The sequence below is a fragment of the Equus asinus genome, chromosome 20, assembly GCF_041296235.1.
Source record: "Equus asinus isolate D_3611 breed Donkey chromosome 20, EquAss-T2T_v2, whole genome shotgun sequence".
In the NCBI taxonomy this organism is placed as follows: Eukaryota; Metazoa; Chordata; class Mammalia; order Perissodactyla; family Equidae; genus Equus; species Equus asinus.
This window is the reverse complement of record NC_091809.1, coordinates 12,177,687-12,197,151: the sequence shown is the minus strand read 5'-3', so window position 1 is coordinate 12,197,151 and position 19,465 is coordinate 12,177,687. Positions and strand designations below refer to the sequence as shown.

General features: G+C 68.4%; 2 protein-coding genes across 2 annotated transcripts; one reads left to right on the top strand and one right to left on the bottom strand.

Annotated features, from left to right (window-relative positions):
• Positions 1-1,904: 1,904 nt before the first annotated feature.
• Positions 1,905-15,145, bottom strand: EFNA2 (ephrin A2). The gene is made up of 4 exons (XM_044753706.2): positions 14,759-15,145; positions 5,424-5,737; positions 3,574-3,639; positions 1,905-3,087 (listed from the first exon to the last, which is right to left on the bottom strand). The coding sequence occupies exons 1-4, from the start codon at positions 14,899-14,901 to the stop codon at positions 2,966-2,968; spliced, it is 645 nt and encodes a 214-aa protein (XP_044609641.1). The 5' UTR covers positions 14,902-15,145; the 3' UTR covers positions 1,905-2,965.
• On the top strand, positions 14,900-17,613 carry LOC139041175 (basic salivary proline-rich protein 3-like). The gene is made up of 3 exons (XM_070491463.1): positions 14,900-15,530; positions 17,050-17,303; positions 17,548-17,613. The coding sequence occupies exons 1-3, from the start codon at positions 14,900-14,902 to the stop codon at positions 17,611-17,613; spliced, it is 951 nt and encodes a 316-aa protein (XP_070347564.1).
• The last annotated feature ends 1,852 nt before the right edge of the window (positions 17,614-19,465 follow it).

The window sequence follows — 19,465 nt, the reverse complement described above, 5'->3', positions numbered from 1 at the left end:
GGCCCCAGATGCCAGAGTCTGGCGGGACAGGGGCACACAGCGCCTGCGGGGTCTCGGTCCCTCTGCACACGGTGCACGCGTGTCTGTGCGTGTGGCAGAGGACAAGTCCGAGGGGAGACTCTCCGCCGTGGACCAGGCACTGAGTCCCAGTGATGACCAGACAGACCCACCCCTGCCTGCTGGGGACTCGGAGCCCGTGCGGGAGACGGACGGGTTCAGAATCAGAGATTTGACAGTGAGGAGCATGGGGTGAGCCGTCCCCGGGCCAAGGAGGGCGAGAGGGGACGAGTGACCTAACCTGCAGGAGCTGAGGGAGAAAGCTGAGCAGTGGTCTGCAGGAAGGGTGTGTGTGTGGGGGGCAGGCAGCACGTGCAAAGGCCCTGAGGTGAGGACTAGGCTGTTTTTGCACTTACCTATCCATCCAGGCCACCTGTGTGTTAAAACTTGTTTCGAAAAGTATGAAATAGTCAAAATATAGGTAGGTGGAAACAACTGAAGCGTCCATCAACAGATAAACGCATAAACACGATGTGTCCACCCACACGCTGGAATATTACGCAGCCATGAAGAGGAGCAAGGCCCTGACACGGCTGCACGTGGACGGACCTGCACACACGACGCTCAGGGGGAGCAGCAGACACAGACACACGGCGTGTGACCCCATTGACGTGAAACGTCCAGAACAGGCAGATCCACAGACAGAGAGCGCGCTCGGGGGGGGCCGGGGGCTGGGGAGGGGGTGGTGGTCATGCTGATGGGGACGGGGTTGCTTTTGGGGTGATGGAATGTTCTGGAATTAGATCCAGGTGGTGGTCGCACAGCTCTGTGAATATACGAAAAATCGTGGAATTGTGTTTAAATGCAGGCACCGCGCAGGGTGTGAATATATCTCAATAAAAGATTCTTTTCATAACAGAATACAAGTCAGCGGCTCAGATGCCGCCCGTGACCCCTGCACCCCAGCCTCTCCCTCCAGGGCCCCCGTCCCCAGGGCTGGGTTGGAGGGTCCGGGTGAGGGGTCTCGGGGCGGTCTCCTCATCTCCGAGCCTCGGGGTCCTGCCGCGCACAGGGATCCCGGGGTGTCCCCGCGGTGCTGGCTGGCTCCGGCGTCCCCGCTGCCGGTGGGCGGGGCGCACACAGGGGGCTTTGTGCCTCGCGGCCTCATTAGGAGGCAGCCCCTGTCCCTGGGCGGCGCGGCCGAATTAATGAGCGGAGGGCGTTCCTTCTGAGGACCGTGCCTGAGACGCTGTGGCCCCGGTGGCGGGTGGCACCCGGACGGCGGGCCGCGGGGACCCCAGCCCCTGGGCCGTGCGCGGCAGTCCACGGCCTCTCTGAGCCTCCTGCCGGGGCCGTGCTGCGGGGGAGGCCCCGGGACCCCAGGGTCCACCGACACACACCCGCCTTCTGCAAAGGCGTAAGGGGATGACGAGGCGACAGACAGGCCCCCAGGCGGCCTGGGGCAATGAGGGAAACCGAGTCACACAGCAGTGGAGCTCGGTGACGGAGATGTCAGCGAATTTGGTCACTGAAACTGCGGACACCCCCACCCCAAGCATGGACGAGGGGCCGGGGGGGCCCTGCCCGGCCCTGGGGTCAGGGTCTCCGACGTGCCCAGGAGCCCCCGCTGTCCACTCACGGTCACATCCTCCCAGCTGCCCCCGGGGCTGGCGCTGGTTCCCATCTCCAGAGGGGGAACCGAGGCTCAGGGGCGGCGATGAAGGGTCCAGCGCCACCTGAGATGCTCATTCCCGGGCCCGGCCCCCAAACCACGTGCAGAACCCAAGCATCGACCGTGGCGGCACCCCGACAGCCCACACCCTGCCCCCTGCAGGTCCCGGACCCGCCTCCCGGGATCCCCTCCAGCTGGGGTGGCCCAGGCCCCACAGAGACGCGCATTCTGAGGTTCACACTCATTTTATTATAAAAAAATACAGAATCCAAAGTTGATTGTGACGGGAGTGGGGAGGCCCCGCGGCCAGCCCTACAAAAGCCCCCGGGCCGGCCGTCTCCGGGCGGCCGCACCCCATATATATTTATATATAATATATATAAAACACAGATCAGGAAAGGCGGGTAGAAATATGAAATTTGTACAAATGCACCATTTGCGTCATTAAAGTGTCTCGGGGGGGGGTGTGTTTGGGTGGTGGTCCCACCCCCCCCATCCTGTTTTGTGACGTTTTCTTTTTTCTTATAAACATTATCAGGTCACAGAATAGAGGGAGGGGCTCCGACAGACGAACGAGCTTATTGCGAAGTGCGGCTTCTATTCTAAAAAGTCCACCCCACCCCCCCGCCAAAATAAAAGCCCCCTCTGAAGGGGTGAGGGGGGAAAAAAAAAAAAGAAATTTTCCAGTCCGTCCTCAGGAATACAGTAAAAATAAATCACAGTATATACTTGCTGGCTCTATTTACAGAAATGTGACGTCTTCTCGGCCTCGGGGGCGATCGGGCAAGGCCGCGGGGGACCGGGGGACGTGGGCGCTGTGATTCCGAGGGGTCGCGGCTCCGCGGTGGCCTCGAGCGGAAGGTCGTGGGTTTCCACTCCGGGCGACGTTCATCAGGAGTGAGCAGGGTGGGGGTCTGAGGCCCCCAGACCACATTCAGGGGGACGCGCCTCTCCAGCCTGGGGCACCTGGGGGGGTCCGTGGTGGGAGCCAGCCGGGACCCAACACATACAGCACCGGGGTCCCCGGTCCCCTGAACCCCCACCCCATCCATCGTCCCCTTCCCAAAGTCACGGGCGACAGCAAGGAATAAATTAAATTAAAAACTCAAGTCTTTCTGCTCCAACCGGGAAAAACGCACCGAAAAAAAATCGCCGAGAGATGCTCCAGGCCCCGACGGAACGGGACGGCCAGGCCAGGGCTCGCCGACACGCAGTCCCTCGGGCGCGGGGAGTCCTGGCTGCCCCGGGGGCGTCCCGGCCGGCGGGCAGCACGGGCGCACAGGGTCCAGGGGTGGCCTAGGCGCCCAGCAGGGTCCAGAGCACGGGGACGGCGCCGAGGAGCAGCCGGCGGCCGCGTGGGGCGCCGCACGAGTTGTTGCTGGTGAAGATGGGCTCTGGGGACTCGTACAGGCTCTCGTCTGGGGACACGACACGGGGACAGGCGGGGCGGGTGGTCAGCGGGCGGCCCAGACCCCACCCCCAGCCGCCACCCGCTCAGCCTCGCCCCGCCCGCCACCACCTGAGCTCCCGAGCCGGCCGGGCCAAGACTCCCGTCTCCGTGGCAAACGGCGGGTGCCCCCTGGAGGTGTGCCTGGTGCCGGGCGGGAGCGCGAGGACGCCGAGGCCCTCTTCCCTCCGGGGGCCTCTGGGATGCTCGAAGAGCCAGAACGTGGCCCCCGCTCTACCTCCGGGCGCAAAGGGGGGCACGACCGTGGACTTCAACCCCCACCCTGAAATAGGGTCTGAAATGTCGGCCCCATCTGCAGACGGGGAAACTGAGGCTGGGGGGCAGGGCCTGCCCCAGCCATGGCTGAGGCTGTGGGACTCCTGAGGCTGTGCTGTGACCGCCCTCTGACTCTACTGACCACTCAGCCTGGACCCTGCCTGACCCCCTGAGCACTTACTGGTTGGCCTTACGTAAACCTTCAGCCGCAGGCAGGGCCGGTCCACGGCATTGGGCGGCGTGGCAGCTGCAAGAGAGGGGTTGGGGGTTAGTGAGGTGGGGGCTCTTGGTGCCCGGGACCACCTGGGGCTGCATCCTCTTCCCCACGCTGGTGACTCAAGCCTGACCTCAGGTGGGAAGCCACTCATAAAACTCCTAATCATACATCAAAGCCCCAGGCACAATGCCCCGTGTCCCAGCAGTCCTCCTGCACACACACCCCCCACCCCACTCTGTCCCTTTGCCAAACCCTAACCCCAGAGACTGGGGGTGTCTGTGTCCGGCTCACCCCAGGGCAAAGTTCAGAGGTGAGGAATAAAAATATGTGTGTTTTCTATTAATTGCAAAAAAAGGCAGTGCAGCCGAATGACTGAGCCGGAACCAAATCTCTGCTCCTGGGTGCCCGTCGGCAAGTCACCCCCCTCTGGGCCTCATCTGGCACAGAGTGGGTGCTTTAGAAATGCTGATGTCCTGCTGGGAGAACCCGGGAGCCAGTCACCCCCAGGAGGGGGCAGTGTTCCCGCCTCGCCCAGAGGGGGTCCCAAGGAGGCAGCAGCACGTTCTATCCTCTCCCGCTAAAGTTCCACCACTATCCGCACTTCCTGGCCCACACGGCGAGTGCCCCAGAGGGGACCGGGGGTGGCCCAACCGCGTCAGCGATGCGCCAGGAGAGAGGGCGCTCAGGAGGGGCCAGGACAGGGACCGGGAGGCATGAGGCCTGGCGGGTTTGCACACGTGAATGGGCGTGAGCACCCCTGCGTCTCCGGCCGGGCCTGTCCCCTCGGCGGCCGCCACCTCTGCCCGCCCCCCCCCCGAAGTCCCTCGCGCTGGGAGACGAAGATAAAAAGCACGTAACACAAGTAACATCCGTCACAGAGAGAGGACGAATAATTGCAATAATTATCTTTATGAAACTCCCGTCTCGGAAAGAAAAATGTAATTTTTCTTATATTCCGGGGACTTCATTCGAACACCTTCTTCCCCTCCCCCACCCGCTTCTCTCCTTGAATTGAAAGGAAAAAAAAAAAATCCAACCAGCGCAGAGGAAGGAAGGAGGGGGGGCTCCCTCGAGTGTCACCTGACACAGCGGGAGGGGGTGAAGGTCGGCCCGGCCCCCCCAGAGCCAGACTCGGACCCGCCTCCCCAGACCCTGCCATCCGGGCTTTGTAGGGAGGAAACGGGGGGCCCCCGGGACTCCCCGGACGTGCGGCAGGTGGGGCCCGCCCAGTCCCCTGTGTGGCGTGGGCGCCCGCGTGTCCCCAGGCTGCCCCGACCGACCGCGGGAAGCAGCCTCCACTGTCCTCGGGGCACCCTGGGGTGGGGGTGGGTGCCGGGGGACGGCCCGGAGAGCCCTGTCCAGGCCGGGGAGACGGGGCGGGACACGGGGTCTGCCCTCACCCCCTCCTGTGGCTCTGACCAGCCTCCCTCCCCGGCCAGATTCACTATGCCTCAGTTTCCCTCCTCAGGGTGATAGGGGTGGGCACCCCTGGTCTCAGTGCGGCCAGGCTGACCGGTGGGGCATCGGCCGCCCCAGCCCAGAGGCCCAGGGGCCTGATCCAGGGGTGGAGGTGACAGAGGGAAGGCCGTGTGTGCGGGCGGGGGGGGGGTCTCAGCCCCGCTCTGAGCCTCAGTTTCCCCATCTGCAAAATGGGGACTCGGACAGCGGGGCCTGCGGGGTTTTTGCTGGGAGGACGGTGAGAGCATCTGAGAGCTTGACCCCCAGGAACGGAGGCCCGCGCTGGGTGGGGGCTGGCCCTGCGCCCCCACCTCCCGCTCGCATCCCCCCCCCACGGTGCCCGTGCCCCCACTCACAGATGTAGTAATACTCGTGGCCCGGGCGGAACTCGAAGCCGAGCGAGAAGGGCGTGAAGAGCTGGAACTTCTCGGAGAACTTGAGCGGCCCCCCGGGCGCCGCGGGCCGGTTGCACTCCCAGCGCTTGAAGCCGCGCTGCCGGTGGTCGCAGGAGGCGTGGCCCTCGCCGTTGACCATGTACAGCACATAGTGCTCCATGCGCTCGGCCGGCGGCAGCGGCGCCCCGTAGTGCGGGCAGTAGATGTCCAGGTAGTCGTTGATGCTCACCTCCACCGTGTAGCCCCCGCCGTCGTCCGCCGCGCCCGCGTGGAACCTGGGGCAGGGAGGGGTCAGCGGGGAAGGGTCAGTGGGGAGGGGTCAGTAGGGTGAGGTCAGGGATGGAGTCAGTGGGGAGGAGTCAGGGGTGGGGTCAGGCATGGGGTCAGCAGGGTGGGGTTAGGGATGGGGTCAGTGGGGTGGGGTCAGTGGGGAGGGGTCAGGGATGGGGTCAGTGGGATGGGGTCAGTGCAGGGTCAGGGATGGGGTCAGTGGGCGGGGTCAGGGACGGGGTCAGCAGGGAGGGGTCAGCGCAGGACGGGAAGGGGGCAGGCCAGGAGATGGGGGAGGCAGTGGGGGGAGGGGACCGCAGGGTGGACACCCCACCCACAGGGTTCCAGGGTTCGAGCCCGCGTGCCCCACACGGCACCCCCCAGGACACAGCAGACACCTCGGGTCCAGCGAGCTGGGAGCCCCCGGCCCGCAGTGAGGTGGGTGCAGGGGGAAGAGGGGCGGCCGCCAGGCATGCTGGGTAACCGCATGCAAAGCAGCGGGTGTCACACGACCCCACCCCTCCACGTCCCACACCTGAGCTCCCTGCGCCCCAGGCCCCCCACGAGCTGTCCACCAGGAAGTCCCTCTCCAGAAATCCTCCTGCTCGCCCCGACGCCCCCTCCTCCGGGCAGCCCCCATGCTGCCCCCCGGGGGGCAGCCACCGAGCTTTGCTCCTGCAGATCCGCCCGCCCAGAAGGCCCAGGGCCAAGTAGGCGACACAGGCCCCTCTGGGGCGAGCTCTGCCCGCACCCCTAGCCTCGGTTTCCCTGCAGGGCGTGGGGCTTGGCGTGAAAGACCCTCCAGCCCTCCCTCCCTCAGCCCAGCTCAGAGATGCCCTGGTCCCACCCCCAGCCCCACCTCCGTCCTGCGTGACCCCGGCCGGTCCCCCACGTCCTCCCTCCTGAGCCCCCAGAATCCCACATCTGCCCCCAGCTCCTGGCTCCCCCTGGGGACCCCCGGCCCCCCCAGCCCCACCTCCAGGCCCGCCCTGGAGTCCCCCAGACTCTCGCCCCTTCCTCGGGGAGGCCCTGACCCTCGGCAGCGAGGACGGAGGTCAGCTGAGCAAGGGACCGGCGCTCCCCTTCCACAGCCGCCTCGGGCAACAGCGTCAGGAGCCCTTAGATCTCGCGCCCGTGGTCCCCGGGGTCCCTGTCATGTAAACGCGGCCCGACCGAGGGGGGACAAGGGGGGCCTCCCGAGAGGAGCTTGTTAGCACATAAAAGGCCCGAGCAGCAGAGGCTTGGGGGGCAGCCTCCCCCAGGCCGCCCTGCCTCCTCCCTCCCTGCACAGGTGGGGAAACTGAGGCCCAGGCTGCTCGGGTCCCAGCCCGGCTGCCACCTCCGCGCCCGCCCCCCCGTGCCAGCCGCCGGGCCCGCGGGAGGGAGCGCGGCACGGCCCCCATGAGGGGTGTGCTAATTGGCACAGCCGACCCCCAAGGGGGCGGCTGGGTTACCAGATGGCATCGCCGGTGCCCCGCGGCCCCCGAGATGCTGCACCACGTGGGGCCGAGGGCTCCTGGGCCCCAGAGGTGGGAATGAGGCAGGCAGGAGACCGTGCTCACTCGTGCCTCGGTTTCCCCATCCGTCACTAGAAACCCGGTGATGATTTTGAGTCTGCGGCTGAGGTCTAGGCTGGCGGACTTCCAGGTCTGGGAGCTGGGTGAGCTGGTTCGCCCCCAGCCCCTTCCCGGCTCGGTGGGGTTCGCCCAGGGACGGGGAGCTCACCGCACTCCCACAGAGGAGGAGGGTGTTTGCAGAATAAATGTGTCCAGCCGTGAGACTGGGGCAGCGGGGGCCGGTCGGGGGCGCGGACCCGCGTAGCTCTGGGCTCGGACGCGGGTTCCAGCCCAGCTGGTGTCTCTGCTCATTCTCTCCTCGAAGCCTCAGTTTCCAACTCGGCACAGTGGGGACGGTCCTCAGGGCTCACGAGGCGGCCCCGGGTCAGCCGGGGACCCCCTTCCGTCTCAGACCCCGCCCGTCCCTCGAGTGCCCCCAGGCCGGCAGGCGGGCGGGCGTCTCATTGACCCGCCACGTCCTCCGGCCCGTGGGTGCAATCGATGCCGACGCCGCTCCAGGCTTTTTGAAAAGTCATTTTCGCTCCTTCCCGGCCCCACTGAAAGCCCCATTGATCAGCCGATCGATGACAGCTGCGGCCCAGCGCCCCGGGGACCCGCCCGCACCCAGGCCGAGTCCTGCGGGGGAGGCTGCGCTGGGGGAACCACGGGCGGGGGCGGGACCGGGCCGGAGGCGCCACAGTCCCGGCCCCCAGCCCCCTCCGGGCCTCGGTTTCCCCTCTCGGCCCCAGCACGATGCCTGGGATGCACACTCGGCCTGAAAGAGAACTCGGCTCTCAGCAGAGCCTCTTTCGTGAAGGGAATGGCCGGGGGTGGGTGTGGCCTCTGCCCGGGTCCCCCATCACCGTGCCTTCCTCCTTCCACCCGGCGCCGCCATCGTCCTCCCCTCCCAGTTCATCTTCTGCAGAACCTCAGAGACCGAGGCTGCTTTTCTGGCTCAGCGGCCGGATGTCCGGTCCCACCAGGCCGGCCAGGCTCCTGGCCTCCCCCAAATCCAGGGCTCGCCCTGTGACCCGCTGACTTGACGCCCTCCGTTAGCTCCCCGTCGCTCAGAACAAAGCCCACAGTCGTCCCCAGCCCACGAGGCCCCGTGTGGCCCCACTGCCCCCACTCTCATCGCCCTCTGTCTTCCCGCAGCTCACTCCTTCCAGCCACAGCAGTCTCCTGCCTGTGCCTATTCCCACCCCAGGGCCTTTGCACATGCTCATCCCTCTGCCTGGCATTCTTTTCCCTGTCTCCCCCCCTCAGCACTATCTCCGTCCGCCATCGTCATATTTATACCGTTACACAGTCTGGCGTCTGGCCTCGCGGACTGTGGGGTCGGCCTCCTTCTCCGATCCTGCCCCCTGTGGCCAGAGAGACCCTGGCACACAGCGGTGCTCAATACGTGTTTGTCGATCAAAGGCCAAGATTCGAGGTCTTTGAGGCGCTAGAGTTGTGAGGAGCAGAGAATGGTCCCCACGTAGGGAGTGAGGACCCCAGGCAGGCAGGTCCTAGGAGGAGCCCCCGACATGATCTCCAGCCGCCCATGCTTTCCCTTCCCGGCTCTAAGATAGCGATGGCCTTGCTGTGTTGGCAATCCCGGTTCCAAGTTGGCCGATGAGTCAGGGGCGGGCGCCTTGCCCCCACTCGGGGTGGCGCCTGCCCGGGGAGGGGGCCCAACCGCAAAACCAAGCCCGGGGGGAGCAAGACAAAGGCCCCGTTTCCTCCATCAGCGAGGAAGCCGGAGATGCAGATGCTTCGCGGGAGCGGCGGAGAGAGATGGAAATTCTCACTAAGGGGTTAATGACTGACTTGGGATCGGTTCCCAGACGGAGGGCTCCCCGCCCCCACCGGCCACACCTCCGCCTCCACCGCCCTGCCGGCCTCCTGTCCACGTCCACTCCTCCAGGCAGCCCTCCCAGCCCCAGGCGAACCCTCACCCGTCAGGGCTCCCGGGCTGCCCCGACACCCCCCAACCCCCTGGCTGGCAGCTAATTAGCTCCAATCGGGCGACTGTCAAGTCATTAGACGCTAATAGCAAAGCAACTAATTAGGAATCTCACCCAAAACAGGAGCGGGGGGGCCGTGCCACCTTCCCAGACTGGAAACCGAGGCACGGGGTGGGGGGGCAGCACCCCAGGGCCCTAAGTGCCCACCCCGCCCCCAGGTGGGTCCAGGTCTCTCTCTCTCCCCGCTTCTCCGGCTCCCAGGAAAGGGGCCTAGGTGCCACCCTCGGCTGTCCGAGGGGCCAAGAAGACACCTGCCCCTCGGAGGCCCGGCCGCCTTCCTCCTGCGGGGCCCGGGCGGGACCTCAGGGAAAGCTGGACCCCAAGGCAGCACAGCGTCAACCCGAGAAAGGGCGAGTATGACCTTGTGGGTGCCGGGGGTAAACTGAGGCAGGGCCTCAGAGCTGAAGCAAGAGGGAAAGAATGAGCGGCGGGGCGTGGAAGGGAGGGGGCCGCAGAGTCGGCCCCCCCCGGGCCTTGGTCTCTGGGAAGAGGCGAGGGAACATAGTCCACGGGGCGCGTCTTCCCCTGTGCCCACGATGCCCACCGTGACGCTCCCTGGCCGGCCCCAGACACGGCTGACCCTGGAGGAGGGGACACCCCGACGCGGCCCGACGTCCTGGTGGCCGTGATCAGTCACTTTCTCGGGGTCCGTGAAAAGGGGGCGTAATGGGGGGAGGCCGACCTGCGGGTGGGGAGTCGGGGAGGACGGCTGGTGTGGCAACTTGGCCGCTCGGTGAACGGAGCCCCTCCGCGCCAAGGTCCCGACGGGGAGACCGAGGCACAGCGGCTGAGCCCCTGCGAGCCTCGGCCGGGCTGGCCTGGCCGCAGAGTTCCGGGTCCAGTCGGGGTGAAGACAAAACCCCGCGGGGCATTCAGCTGCGGGGCTGGGACGGGGCGCGGGGTGGCCCTGGCCCTTCTCCCCTCGTGGCCACCCAGCGGGGGACACGGCCAGGCCCACCCTCTCCCAAGGACAAAGATCCCCGGCAACACCGAGAGGCAGGGCTGACGTGTGACCCGTTCTGAGGAGGTGGGGGTCACGGGGAGGACACGGCCGTGGGGTGCGACCCCCCCCAGGTCTGGCTCAGGGGCCAAGGAGGTGGCCGAGGAAAAGAAGACGTCGGCCCAGAGGATGTGGGCCTCCCAGCCCCCATCACCACCTCCGCCGCTGACCCCGTCGAGGACGCGTGTGCCAGGGCCCGGAGGTCACAGAGGGCCGGCCCCCATCCCGGGCCGCTCCCAGGCAGGTGGAGGCCACGGCTCCCCGGGGGCGTCCGCCATGGGGACTCAGTTTCTCTCTCTGCACAGAGGCTGCCCAGGGTGGTCCATGGGCGGGGGGACCAAGGCTGGGCACAGGAGGGACTCCCCCACCTGTCAGAGCCCAGGAAGCCTGCGTGCCTGACTCAGACCGCACAGAGGGAGGCCCGGCCCCCTGGGGGGGCGTCTCAGAGCTGGCCCCCAGCCCCCGGCACTGCTGTGGGCCCCCCGGTAGGTCACTCGGGCCGGAATGCCGCCGTCACTGCAGACATGGGGACCCTGGCCTGGAGGCCCCTCCTCTCGCCCGCAGGAGCTGCCTCGGTTTCCCCTGCCGGGGGCCTCTGCACCCCCGGAGCACGCGCGTTCCTGGGCCACGGGCTGTGCCACACAGCGGAGTGGACACAGGGAGGCAACACAGGGGTTCCGAGCAGCCGAGCCGCCCGCCCGAGGTCACCCCCAGGTTTCCAGGACCCCCAAATCCGAGCCCGGGCCCCCCCCAACCCCCCGGACCCCATCCTCCGGCCCCAAGTCCCCCTGACCCGCCGGGCCTCGCTCTCCAAGCCCCCCAAGCCAGGCGGACGAGCTGCTTTCAAACGCAACAAAAAACCCTCATGCGGCAAAACGCAGCCGCGCCCTTCACAGCCGGCTCCCCCGAGGCCAGCGAGGCGGGCAGGGCCCTGGGGACCGGGCGCCCCGTCACCTCCACCACGCGGACGACGCCTCCCCAGGCGCCATTGTCCCGGCCCAGTGGCCGCAGAGGGCAGCTCTGCCGCCAGCCCCGGGGTGCGATGGGCCGTGGGGGGGCCGGGGGAAGGCGCCAAGCCCAGAGCCCCAACCCGGGTCCGCACCGCTGGGTCCACTCGCGCTGCAGGTTCCAACAGGGTGGGGGCCTCGGGGGCGGAGGATGCCCCGCGTGGTGCCCGCTCTGGGCCTCGATGGCTCCTCTGAGCCAAGGGCAGCCCGGGCCACGGACCCGGACATGGCCCCCGCGGGGACCCACGGCTCAAGGAGGAGCGGGCGGGGAGGGCAGACTGTGCCAGCCTCGGTGTGGAGCGTCCACCCCCCACCCGAGGCCCCGGTCGGCCAGAGCCAGGCCACACGCCGGACACGCGTGTGCACAGATGCCAACGACACAAATACGCACACGCAGACACGCCACCGCGGATGCTACACGCATAGAGCATACACACGCCACCACATACATTACGTGCCCCCTCCACACGCGTGCACTCCCGGCACAGGCACGCAGACACATGTGCAAACACGCCAGGCTTCTATGGACCCGTAGGCACATGCGTCAGCCTACCACACACACATGAACATGCGCACCTCCGGGGTCCCCAGGACCCTCGCGTGTCACAGACAAGAACACGCAGCTACATATAGCTACACGCAGCTACATGCAGTGACATGTGCAGACAGATTCTGCAGCCCAGTGAGGCTCCCAGGGACCCCCGCGGCACCCCGCACACGAGCCCCTGCGCAAATGCACACGCGGCCATACGCTCAGCCCCGGGGACAGGCCCAGAGACACCCGGCGGCAGCCCAGGGGTGCCCAGCCCAGGAAGGGGCGGGTCAGACAGACAGCCGGACAGCCGGCCGGTGGGGGTGCCGGGGCCCGGTGGCTGGACCGGGTGAGGAAACCCCAGCCCAAGGCAGCGGACGCGGTGGGTGCGGGGTTCCCCCGGCGACGCCCGCCAGCCGCGTGTGCGCAAAAATGCACGGCACGGCAGGAGGATGCAATCGGGGAACAGTCACATACTCATCACCTCGCCGCAGGTGCCAGGCCGGCCGCAGGGGGGTGGTGACACCCAGCGTCGCTGCAGCAGCACAGCCCATGCCTGTCCGTCCCCCACCCCAGCACGTCCGTCCCTCCGGCTCCTCAGCTGCCCGTCCGTCCCCACCCGAGCTGCCCACCCTGGCTCTGTCCCCTTCCTCTCGGTGCCTTTTGTGTGCGCCACTCTCCCAGGCACGGCCCTCTGTCCTCGCGTTTCTCCTCCACCTGCGGCCGCCCCCAGCCCCTCTGCTCCGACACCATCCCGGTCTCTCCCCAGCCCGGCTGGCCTCTCGCCTCCGCCCGTGGGGCCGCCCCAGGCCTCCTCGCCGGCCCTGCACCTCTTTCTGGGCTAGTGTCCCCCGGGTCGGGGCGCCCTTGGGACATCACACCTGGGTGCCCCACACGCCGAGGCCCAGGCCACCCTCCTCCCACGCCGGGCCGCAGTTCCGGTCCGGCTGCCCCGGGCACCAAAGCTCCTGGGGGGTCCCCAGGTCGCCGAAGCCCCTCTGCAGAGCCCCCCAACCTCAGCGAGGATGGAACCCCGATTCTGGACCGACCGGGGCTTCCCGGGCGAGGTGCTCACCTGGGCCTTGGGCCCCATCACGCTGGGGAGGTGACGTGCCACCTGGGACGCCCCAGGCGGGAGGAGGAGAGGGGGTGAGGAAGGCCCTGACCGCTGGGGTCTGCGCCGGACAAGCAAGGCCGTCCCCTCGGGCAGCCGGTCGGGGCAGAGCTGTTGGGTCAGCAACAGGAGGGGGCCGAGTGGCCGGCCGGGGCCAGGCACCGCGGCCGCCTCCTTCCCCTGCCGGGATCCCGCCAGTGGCCCGTGGCTCCGTGGCGGGGAGGGTGGCCGGCAGCCCCACGACCCCCTTCCGCCCCCGTTGGAGGCTCCTCATGTGTGTGTGGCGTTCGCTAGAACAAAGGACAGGCCACACCGGGGACGGCGACTTCGGAGCTGAAACCGAAAACTTGGGCAGGGGCAGTGCTGCCTGCCGGGCGCCCGGCTCGGCCGCGGGGAAAGGCTTTAATCAAACCCACATGTGACCAGCGGGGCGGGCGGCGCGGGGGACCGGCTCCGAGGTGGCCCGGCCGTCCCTCCGCCTCCCGGGGTCTCTGCCCTCGGCCCCGGGGGCCGACCCCACAGCCGGGCAGCTGAGGGGGGCGTCTGGGCACGCTCCCTGCCCCCGCGGCGGGACACTGGCCGCCCTTGTCCCCGAGCCCGCCTCAAAGACGGCCCTTTATGCAACTTTCCGCCCGACGATCGAGGACGGCAGGGGACGGCGGGAGGACGGCAGGCTGGGGCGGGCAGCTCGGCTGGCGCTTGAAAACGGAGAGAAAGTGACCGGGGACAGAGGGGCAGGGCGGCAAGGTCTGCAGCCCGGCCCCCACGGGAACAGTGTGACCCTGAAAGCCACTGACCCCAAAGCCACGGGACACCGGGGCCCCATCTCCCCCGGGACCCCCAGCCCACCTCGGCCTTCGAGCCCCCAGGCTGGCTCAGAGCCTTCTGCCGATGTCCAGGAGGTGGTCAGTCACCAGCAAACTTTGCTCGCTCTGACTAACGGGGCTTCTGCTGCCCCCAAATTGTACTCAGCGCCCAGCACTGAGGAGGTGGGGCAGGCGGGTGGGGCACCTCGGCTGGGCATGGCAGGCTGGGCATGAGGCCACCTGGGTCCCCGCCCCAGCTTGCTCCCCTCGCCGTGACCTTGAGCCAGCCGCTCGTCCCCTCTGCGCCTCAGTTTCTCCATCAGTGGCAGGAGGACCGGGAGAGGACGGTCCCCGGTGGAGACTCCCAGGACTGCTCCCCAGCCCCCTCGGTGCCTCAGTCTCCCCATCCATACAAGCTGGGACCAGACCCCCTTAGTGCGAAGGCGGAGGCAGCTCGGCTGGTAGGGACGTTCCAACTTCCCCAAGTTCATCTGGGGACCCACCGGCAAGACACATCCGTGGAACCCTTGCCCCGGGGGGGCCTAGGTCCCCACCTCCGGGTGCAGCTCAGTGCCAAGGTTCCGGGGCATCCCCACCAACTCCAAAGCCGGAGGGCTCCCTGGAGAGACCGGAGGATCGGGGGGTCCCCCAAGTCCGAGAAGGAAACTCAGGGCTGCAGGGCTTCTCAGGGTGCCAGAGGGGTTCCCCAAACTCCGGCGGCCAGCAGCACTCTGGGGCACGCCGGCTGCATGTCCCCCCAGGTCTGCACGGCGGTGGGGCGCCCCGGGGTGGGGGGGGTGGAGAAGGCACGAGCAGCGGAGTCCCCCGAATTCCGGAGGCTGGAACTCCCCGGGGGCTCCCGCGACAGCCGGGCGCCCCCCACTCCGGAGGCAGCGCGCGCGGGGGGGCGCGCGGAGCTCGGGCGCAGGGGAGGCCCGGGCCCCGGGCTGGGGGGGCGTCCGGGGTCCCCCGGCGCCGGTCCCCGCGCGCGGCCGCGCTCACCTGGGGTTGCTGCGGTTCCAGTAGACGGCGTAGCGGTCCGAGTTGGCGCGGGCGGCGTCCTCGGCGCGCGCGAAGGGCGGCGGCGGCGGCAGCGGGAGCAGCAGCAGCAGCAGCGGCAGCAGCGGGCGCTGCGCGGGCGCCATGGCCCCGGTCCGGCCGCCGCGCTCGCCTGGCCGCCGCCTGCCAGCCGTCTCCGCCTCCTCCGCCGCCGCGAGCGGGCGGGCGCGGGGCGGGCGGGAGGAGGGCGCGCCGGCGCTTGGAGATCCCCGGACGCCCCCGCCCCGGCGCGCGCGACCTCGGGCGCCGAGAAGTCAGGCGGCGGCGGGCGGGGAGCCGGGGAGGCCCCGGCCGCCGGCCCGGCCGCGCGGTCTCTCGGAGCGCGGGCCGCCGCCGCCGCCGCACCCGCCGGGGAGGGGCCGGGACTCCGGCCTTTGTCCCGCCCGAGCGCCGGGAGAGCCGCGGGCGCCCCCTCCCGCCGTGCCCCGGCCGCGCGGGGGCTGGGCCTGGGGGTCTCGGGCTCCCCGGCGCCCCCCTCCTGGGCCACGCCAGTCCGGACCTGTCCACCCGCCCCCCCGCCCCTGCGACCCCCAGTTCCGCGGGGCTGTGCGTGCGCCCCATCGTCATCGCCCGGGCCTGGCCGAGGGTCCCAGCTCCGCTCCCGCCACCAGGCCCATCTGCAGAGCCTGGCGGCCGCCAGTGCACAGAGAAGACAGTGATGCCTCAAATCGTGGGACCCCCTCATCCAAACCCACACCCCCAAATCCTAACCCGGGTGGGCCAACCCCCGGCCTCCTGGGCCCGCCTGGTGAAGACTCAGCTGTCAGACTGACCCAAGTCCAAAGGGCCTGTCCACTGCTGCCTCCCGGGGGGCCCGGCACAGTCACCTCCCCTCTCCCTGCCTGCTTCCTCATCTGGGAAGTGGAACCGGGGTCCCTCCCTCAGGCCCCAAGCGTGCTGGGCAAACAGTAGGTGCCCCATATAGGTTGAGTCTGAGCAGCTCAGGAGGGAATCCAGGCCAACAGCAGGTGTGTGAACACGCGGGAGGAGTCCGACAAGGGTAGGAGAACAGGAAGGGGGTTCAGGCAGAAGGCGCAGCTTGAGCAAAGGCCCAGGGGTCTGACTTGTTCAGAGGACCCAGAGTGATCATTCCTGGGGGTCTGACCGCAGGCAAGGAATTGGGGGCCCGCCCCTCTGGTTCTGTCCTTATTCACGCCACAGCCTCCCTCTCCAGACTCTGAGCCTGGGGCGGTACGCTGTCACCAAGCGCTGGCTGAGTTTGTGTCACTCGTCCAGGCCTGGCGCGGGATCCGGGAGCCCAGAGCTCTTGAACTGGAGGGTCCCGGTGCGAGGGATTGTCCAAACTCCTTGCAGGAACCATGAGAGGCCGGAGATTGGTAAACTGACCGCCCCAGGGAGGCGAGGACGCCCGATGGACCCACCACAGCCACACACCTTTGACGTGTTGTGGCCATGAGCACGTGTCCCCTGAGCTTCTTCCTTCCGCCACTTCCCCGCCGGCTCCACTTCCCGACCTTTGCTCCGGCCTCGGAGTCCTTTCCCTTCTCTTCCCATTCAAATTCTGCTTGTCCTTCAAGGCCAGGCCCGCCCTGAGCCCCCTTCCCCTGCAGGACGAGCGAGGTTCTCCGTCCTCTGCCCTCTGGGGAACTCCGCCTGGCAGTGCTGGGTGTCCTGGTTTCTGGCTCCTGAATTCCCAGGCCTGCCCCAGGTGGCTCCTCAGAGGAGAGCTGGGACCTGCCCCCGGCTGGTGGCCGAGGCCGGCCCAGAGGCCCAGAGAAGACCAGATCCAGCCCAGGGTCACTTGGCAGGGCCCGCAGACAGACCCCTGGATGCCGCTGGAGCGAGGGCCTGGGGTTCCAGCAGCTCAGGCCCAGCCTGGCCCAGGCTGGCCGGTCCGGCACTTTGGGAGCAGAGGCGTGGCAGGTGGGCACGGGTGGCAGGGTCACAAGCCCAGGGCCTGGCCAGCCCGGCAGCCTGCCTGGCAGAGGGGGCCTTCAGGAAGCTCCCTCCACCCCCGGGGCGGGAAACCCTTCCTGCCTTACGGGACCTCCCAGACGGGGCGGGGGGCCCCCGTTTGACCCCAGCAGGACTGGACCTCACTGCGGGAGCAGCAGGGTGCACCGGGGTAAGGGACCGCCTCAGCAAAGGCCCGGCGCCGGGTCGGCTCATTTGCATGCAGGGGCCACCGAGGCGAGAGCCGCCACCGCCGCCCGCCGCCGCCGAGCGGATTTGAGCAGAAGCTCCGTTTTCCTTCTGTTCTTGTCTCTCTCAAGGTCAGAGCCGGAGCAGGGACGGGAACAAAGGCGCGCGGCCCCCATTCAACCTCGCGGTGCCCGCGGCCGCTCCCACGGGAGGGGCCCCAGGGGGGGCGGCAGGACAGCATCGAGGCCTGGCCCCGGGCGAGGCGGGGGTGGGGGTGCGGGGACAGCTGCCTGTGCTTGTGGGGACCCCTGCCCGGCAGGGGACCACCATGGGCACCCAGGAGGCCCTGTCCCCTCCCAGGGCTGGTGGCCATCCCAGCCTCCAGGTTAGGCTGGCAGGGGCTCAGCGGGAGTAAGCTTCCTCTGGAGTCAAGGGTCAAAGGTCAGGCTCACGCTGAGGACAGGGGTCAGTCTTGGGTTCAAGGCTCAGTCACGGTCAGGGGTCATCCAGGGTCGCTGTCAGCCCCAGGCTCAAACTGATGACAGGGGTCTGTCCCCATCCCTCCTGGGCCACACTCTTGGGCTCCGGGATCTGCCCCAGACTGGGGGGGTGGTCCTTGTCCCCTCCAGGTGCAGGCCCGCCCCCTAGCCTGTGCCCAGCCTCTGGTCCCACCACTGCTGCCCACTGACCCCTGACCCCACCCATGAGCCGCCTACCTGGCCAGTCGGCCGAGTCCCCGGGGCTCGGGATCAGTGTCCAGCGCCCCTCAGCCTTCAAAGTCCACGGGGCCCCGGGGGAAGCTAAAAATATTCGGGGAGAAATTTCTCATTACAGAATCAACAGGACCCAAGCGGCAGCCTGCTCCAGTCCTGGCGGTTTTCAGAAGCCCCAGGCGGGGACTGAGAGGGTGGCCGGGGAGAGCAGGGCCTCAGCGAGGCGGGTGGGCGCCCGCTGGCCCGGGTCAGAGCGGGGGCCCAGAGAGCAGCCGTGTCCAGGAGGGTCCCCGGCTGTCGGCTGTTGTCGCTGAAAATAAACACGTACCCCTGTCGGTTGCTGAGGAATTAAAATTCCCCCCCTGGTGACCCGTGTCCAGCCAGGCCCTGGAATCTCAGCCCCACTGAGACGCCCGTCACCCCCATCCCAGCCACCCACCCACCTGCGGGACAGGAACCCACGCCTGCAGCTTCCTCCCCACCGTCCTCCCCACCCTCCTCCCGTCCCTCTCTCCTCCTCGCTACCCCTCTTCCTCCCCACCCTCCTCCCTCCTCCCTCCCCACCCTCCCAGCCCCAGGGCCTGGACACGGACCCTGTCCTCCTGAGGTGACCCCTGGCCAGTCTGGGGACTAGACCGCCGTTGTCCAGAACTTCCCTCGAGGGTGGAAACGTTCCACACCAGCACCGTCCAGTACGGGTGCCCCCAGCTGCCGTGGCCACTGGGCACGTGAAACAGGGCCAGCGCCATGAAGAACCTGGAGGGTTTTCAATTCACTCCCTTTTAATTCGTGTAACGGTAAAGAGCCACCACGGCTCTTGCCCTGGGCAGCAGAACTCCGGGCCTCTTGGAGCCACTCCTGGGTGTGCACCTGGCCGGGGACACCTGCCTGGGACCAGGACATTGAGGACTGCCTGGGGGGGCCCGCAGCTCAGACCCCCCCCCCAGAGAGACTGAGGTGGGGTGCCAGGGGGACAAGAGGGGTCGGGGGTCCCAGGAACCCCAGGGAGGCACAGCCGCCGAGTCTGCTGACCCCAGGTGGTGGCAGGTGGCCTTGCTGGGTGCCGGGGCCGTGTCGGAGGGAGTCCCACATCAGGGCCAGTGGAGGAGTCGCCCCCGTCCCAGGAGGACACCTCGCCTTGACCCCACGGCTGGCCGGCTGGTGGCCAGAAGAAGGCTGGCCACAAGCCACCCCTTCAGCGAGTCCGGGCGTCCAGCTTCTCCAGCTTCCACGTCCCTGTTCCCAGACGGAGAGCCGAGGGCACAGCGCAGCAGCCAGGAGCCGGACACCCCACCTGGCCCGCAGCTGGGGGCACCAGTTTGTGGCCTGTCCAGTGGGCACGGCCCGCGGGGTGCAGGCGGCGGGAGGGCCCTTGAGGCGCCGGGTTGGCGCACCCCCACCTGGCACGGGCTTGGGATCCGCTCCACGCAACCCCCATGTGTCCCGTGTCCATCCCGTGTGCATGACCATCCGTGTCGCGTGTCCTTGCGGCCATGTGTGGCTGTGCCCGCGAGGGAGCACGTGAGGTGGAGGAAAGTGCTGGAAACCGTGCCCTGGCTTGCTCGTGCGCACACATGGGCCCTGGAGCAGTGGGGACCGCGGCCTTTCATGTCACGCCCACGGCCCCTCTCCGGGCTTCAGCTGTGGGAACGTGCTGCTACCAGCACGTTAACCTTGGCAGGGCCGCCCGTTCCCGCCCCCAGGCCGCCGCTGACCGGGCGCTGACAGGCACAAGGGCTGAAGGTGCCGGGTACCCCTGCCCGCCCCCCATGACGGGTTGGGCAGGGGCCGGGCGCGGGGCGGGCAGTGTGTTCCCGGAAGCGGATGGCAGAGC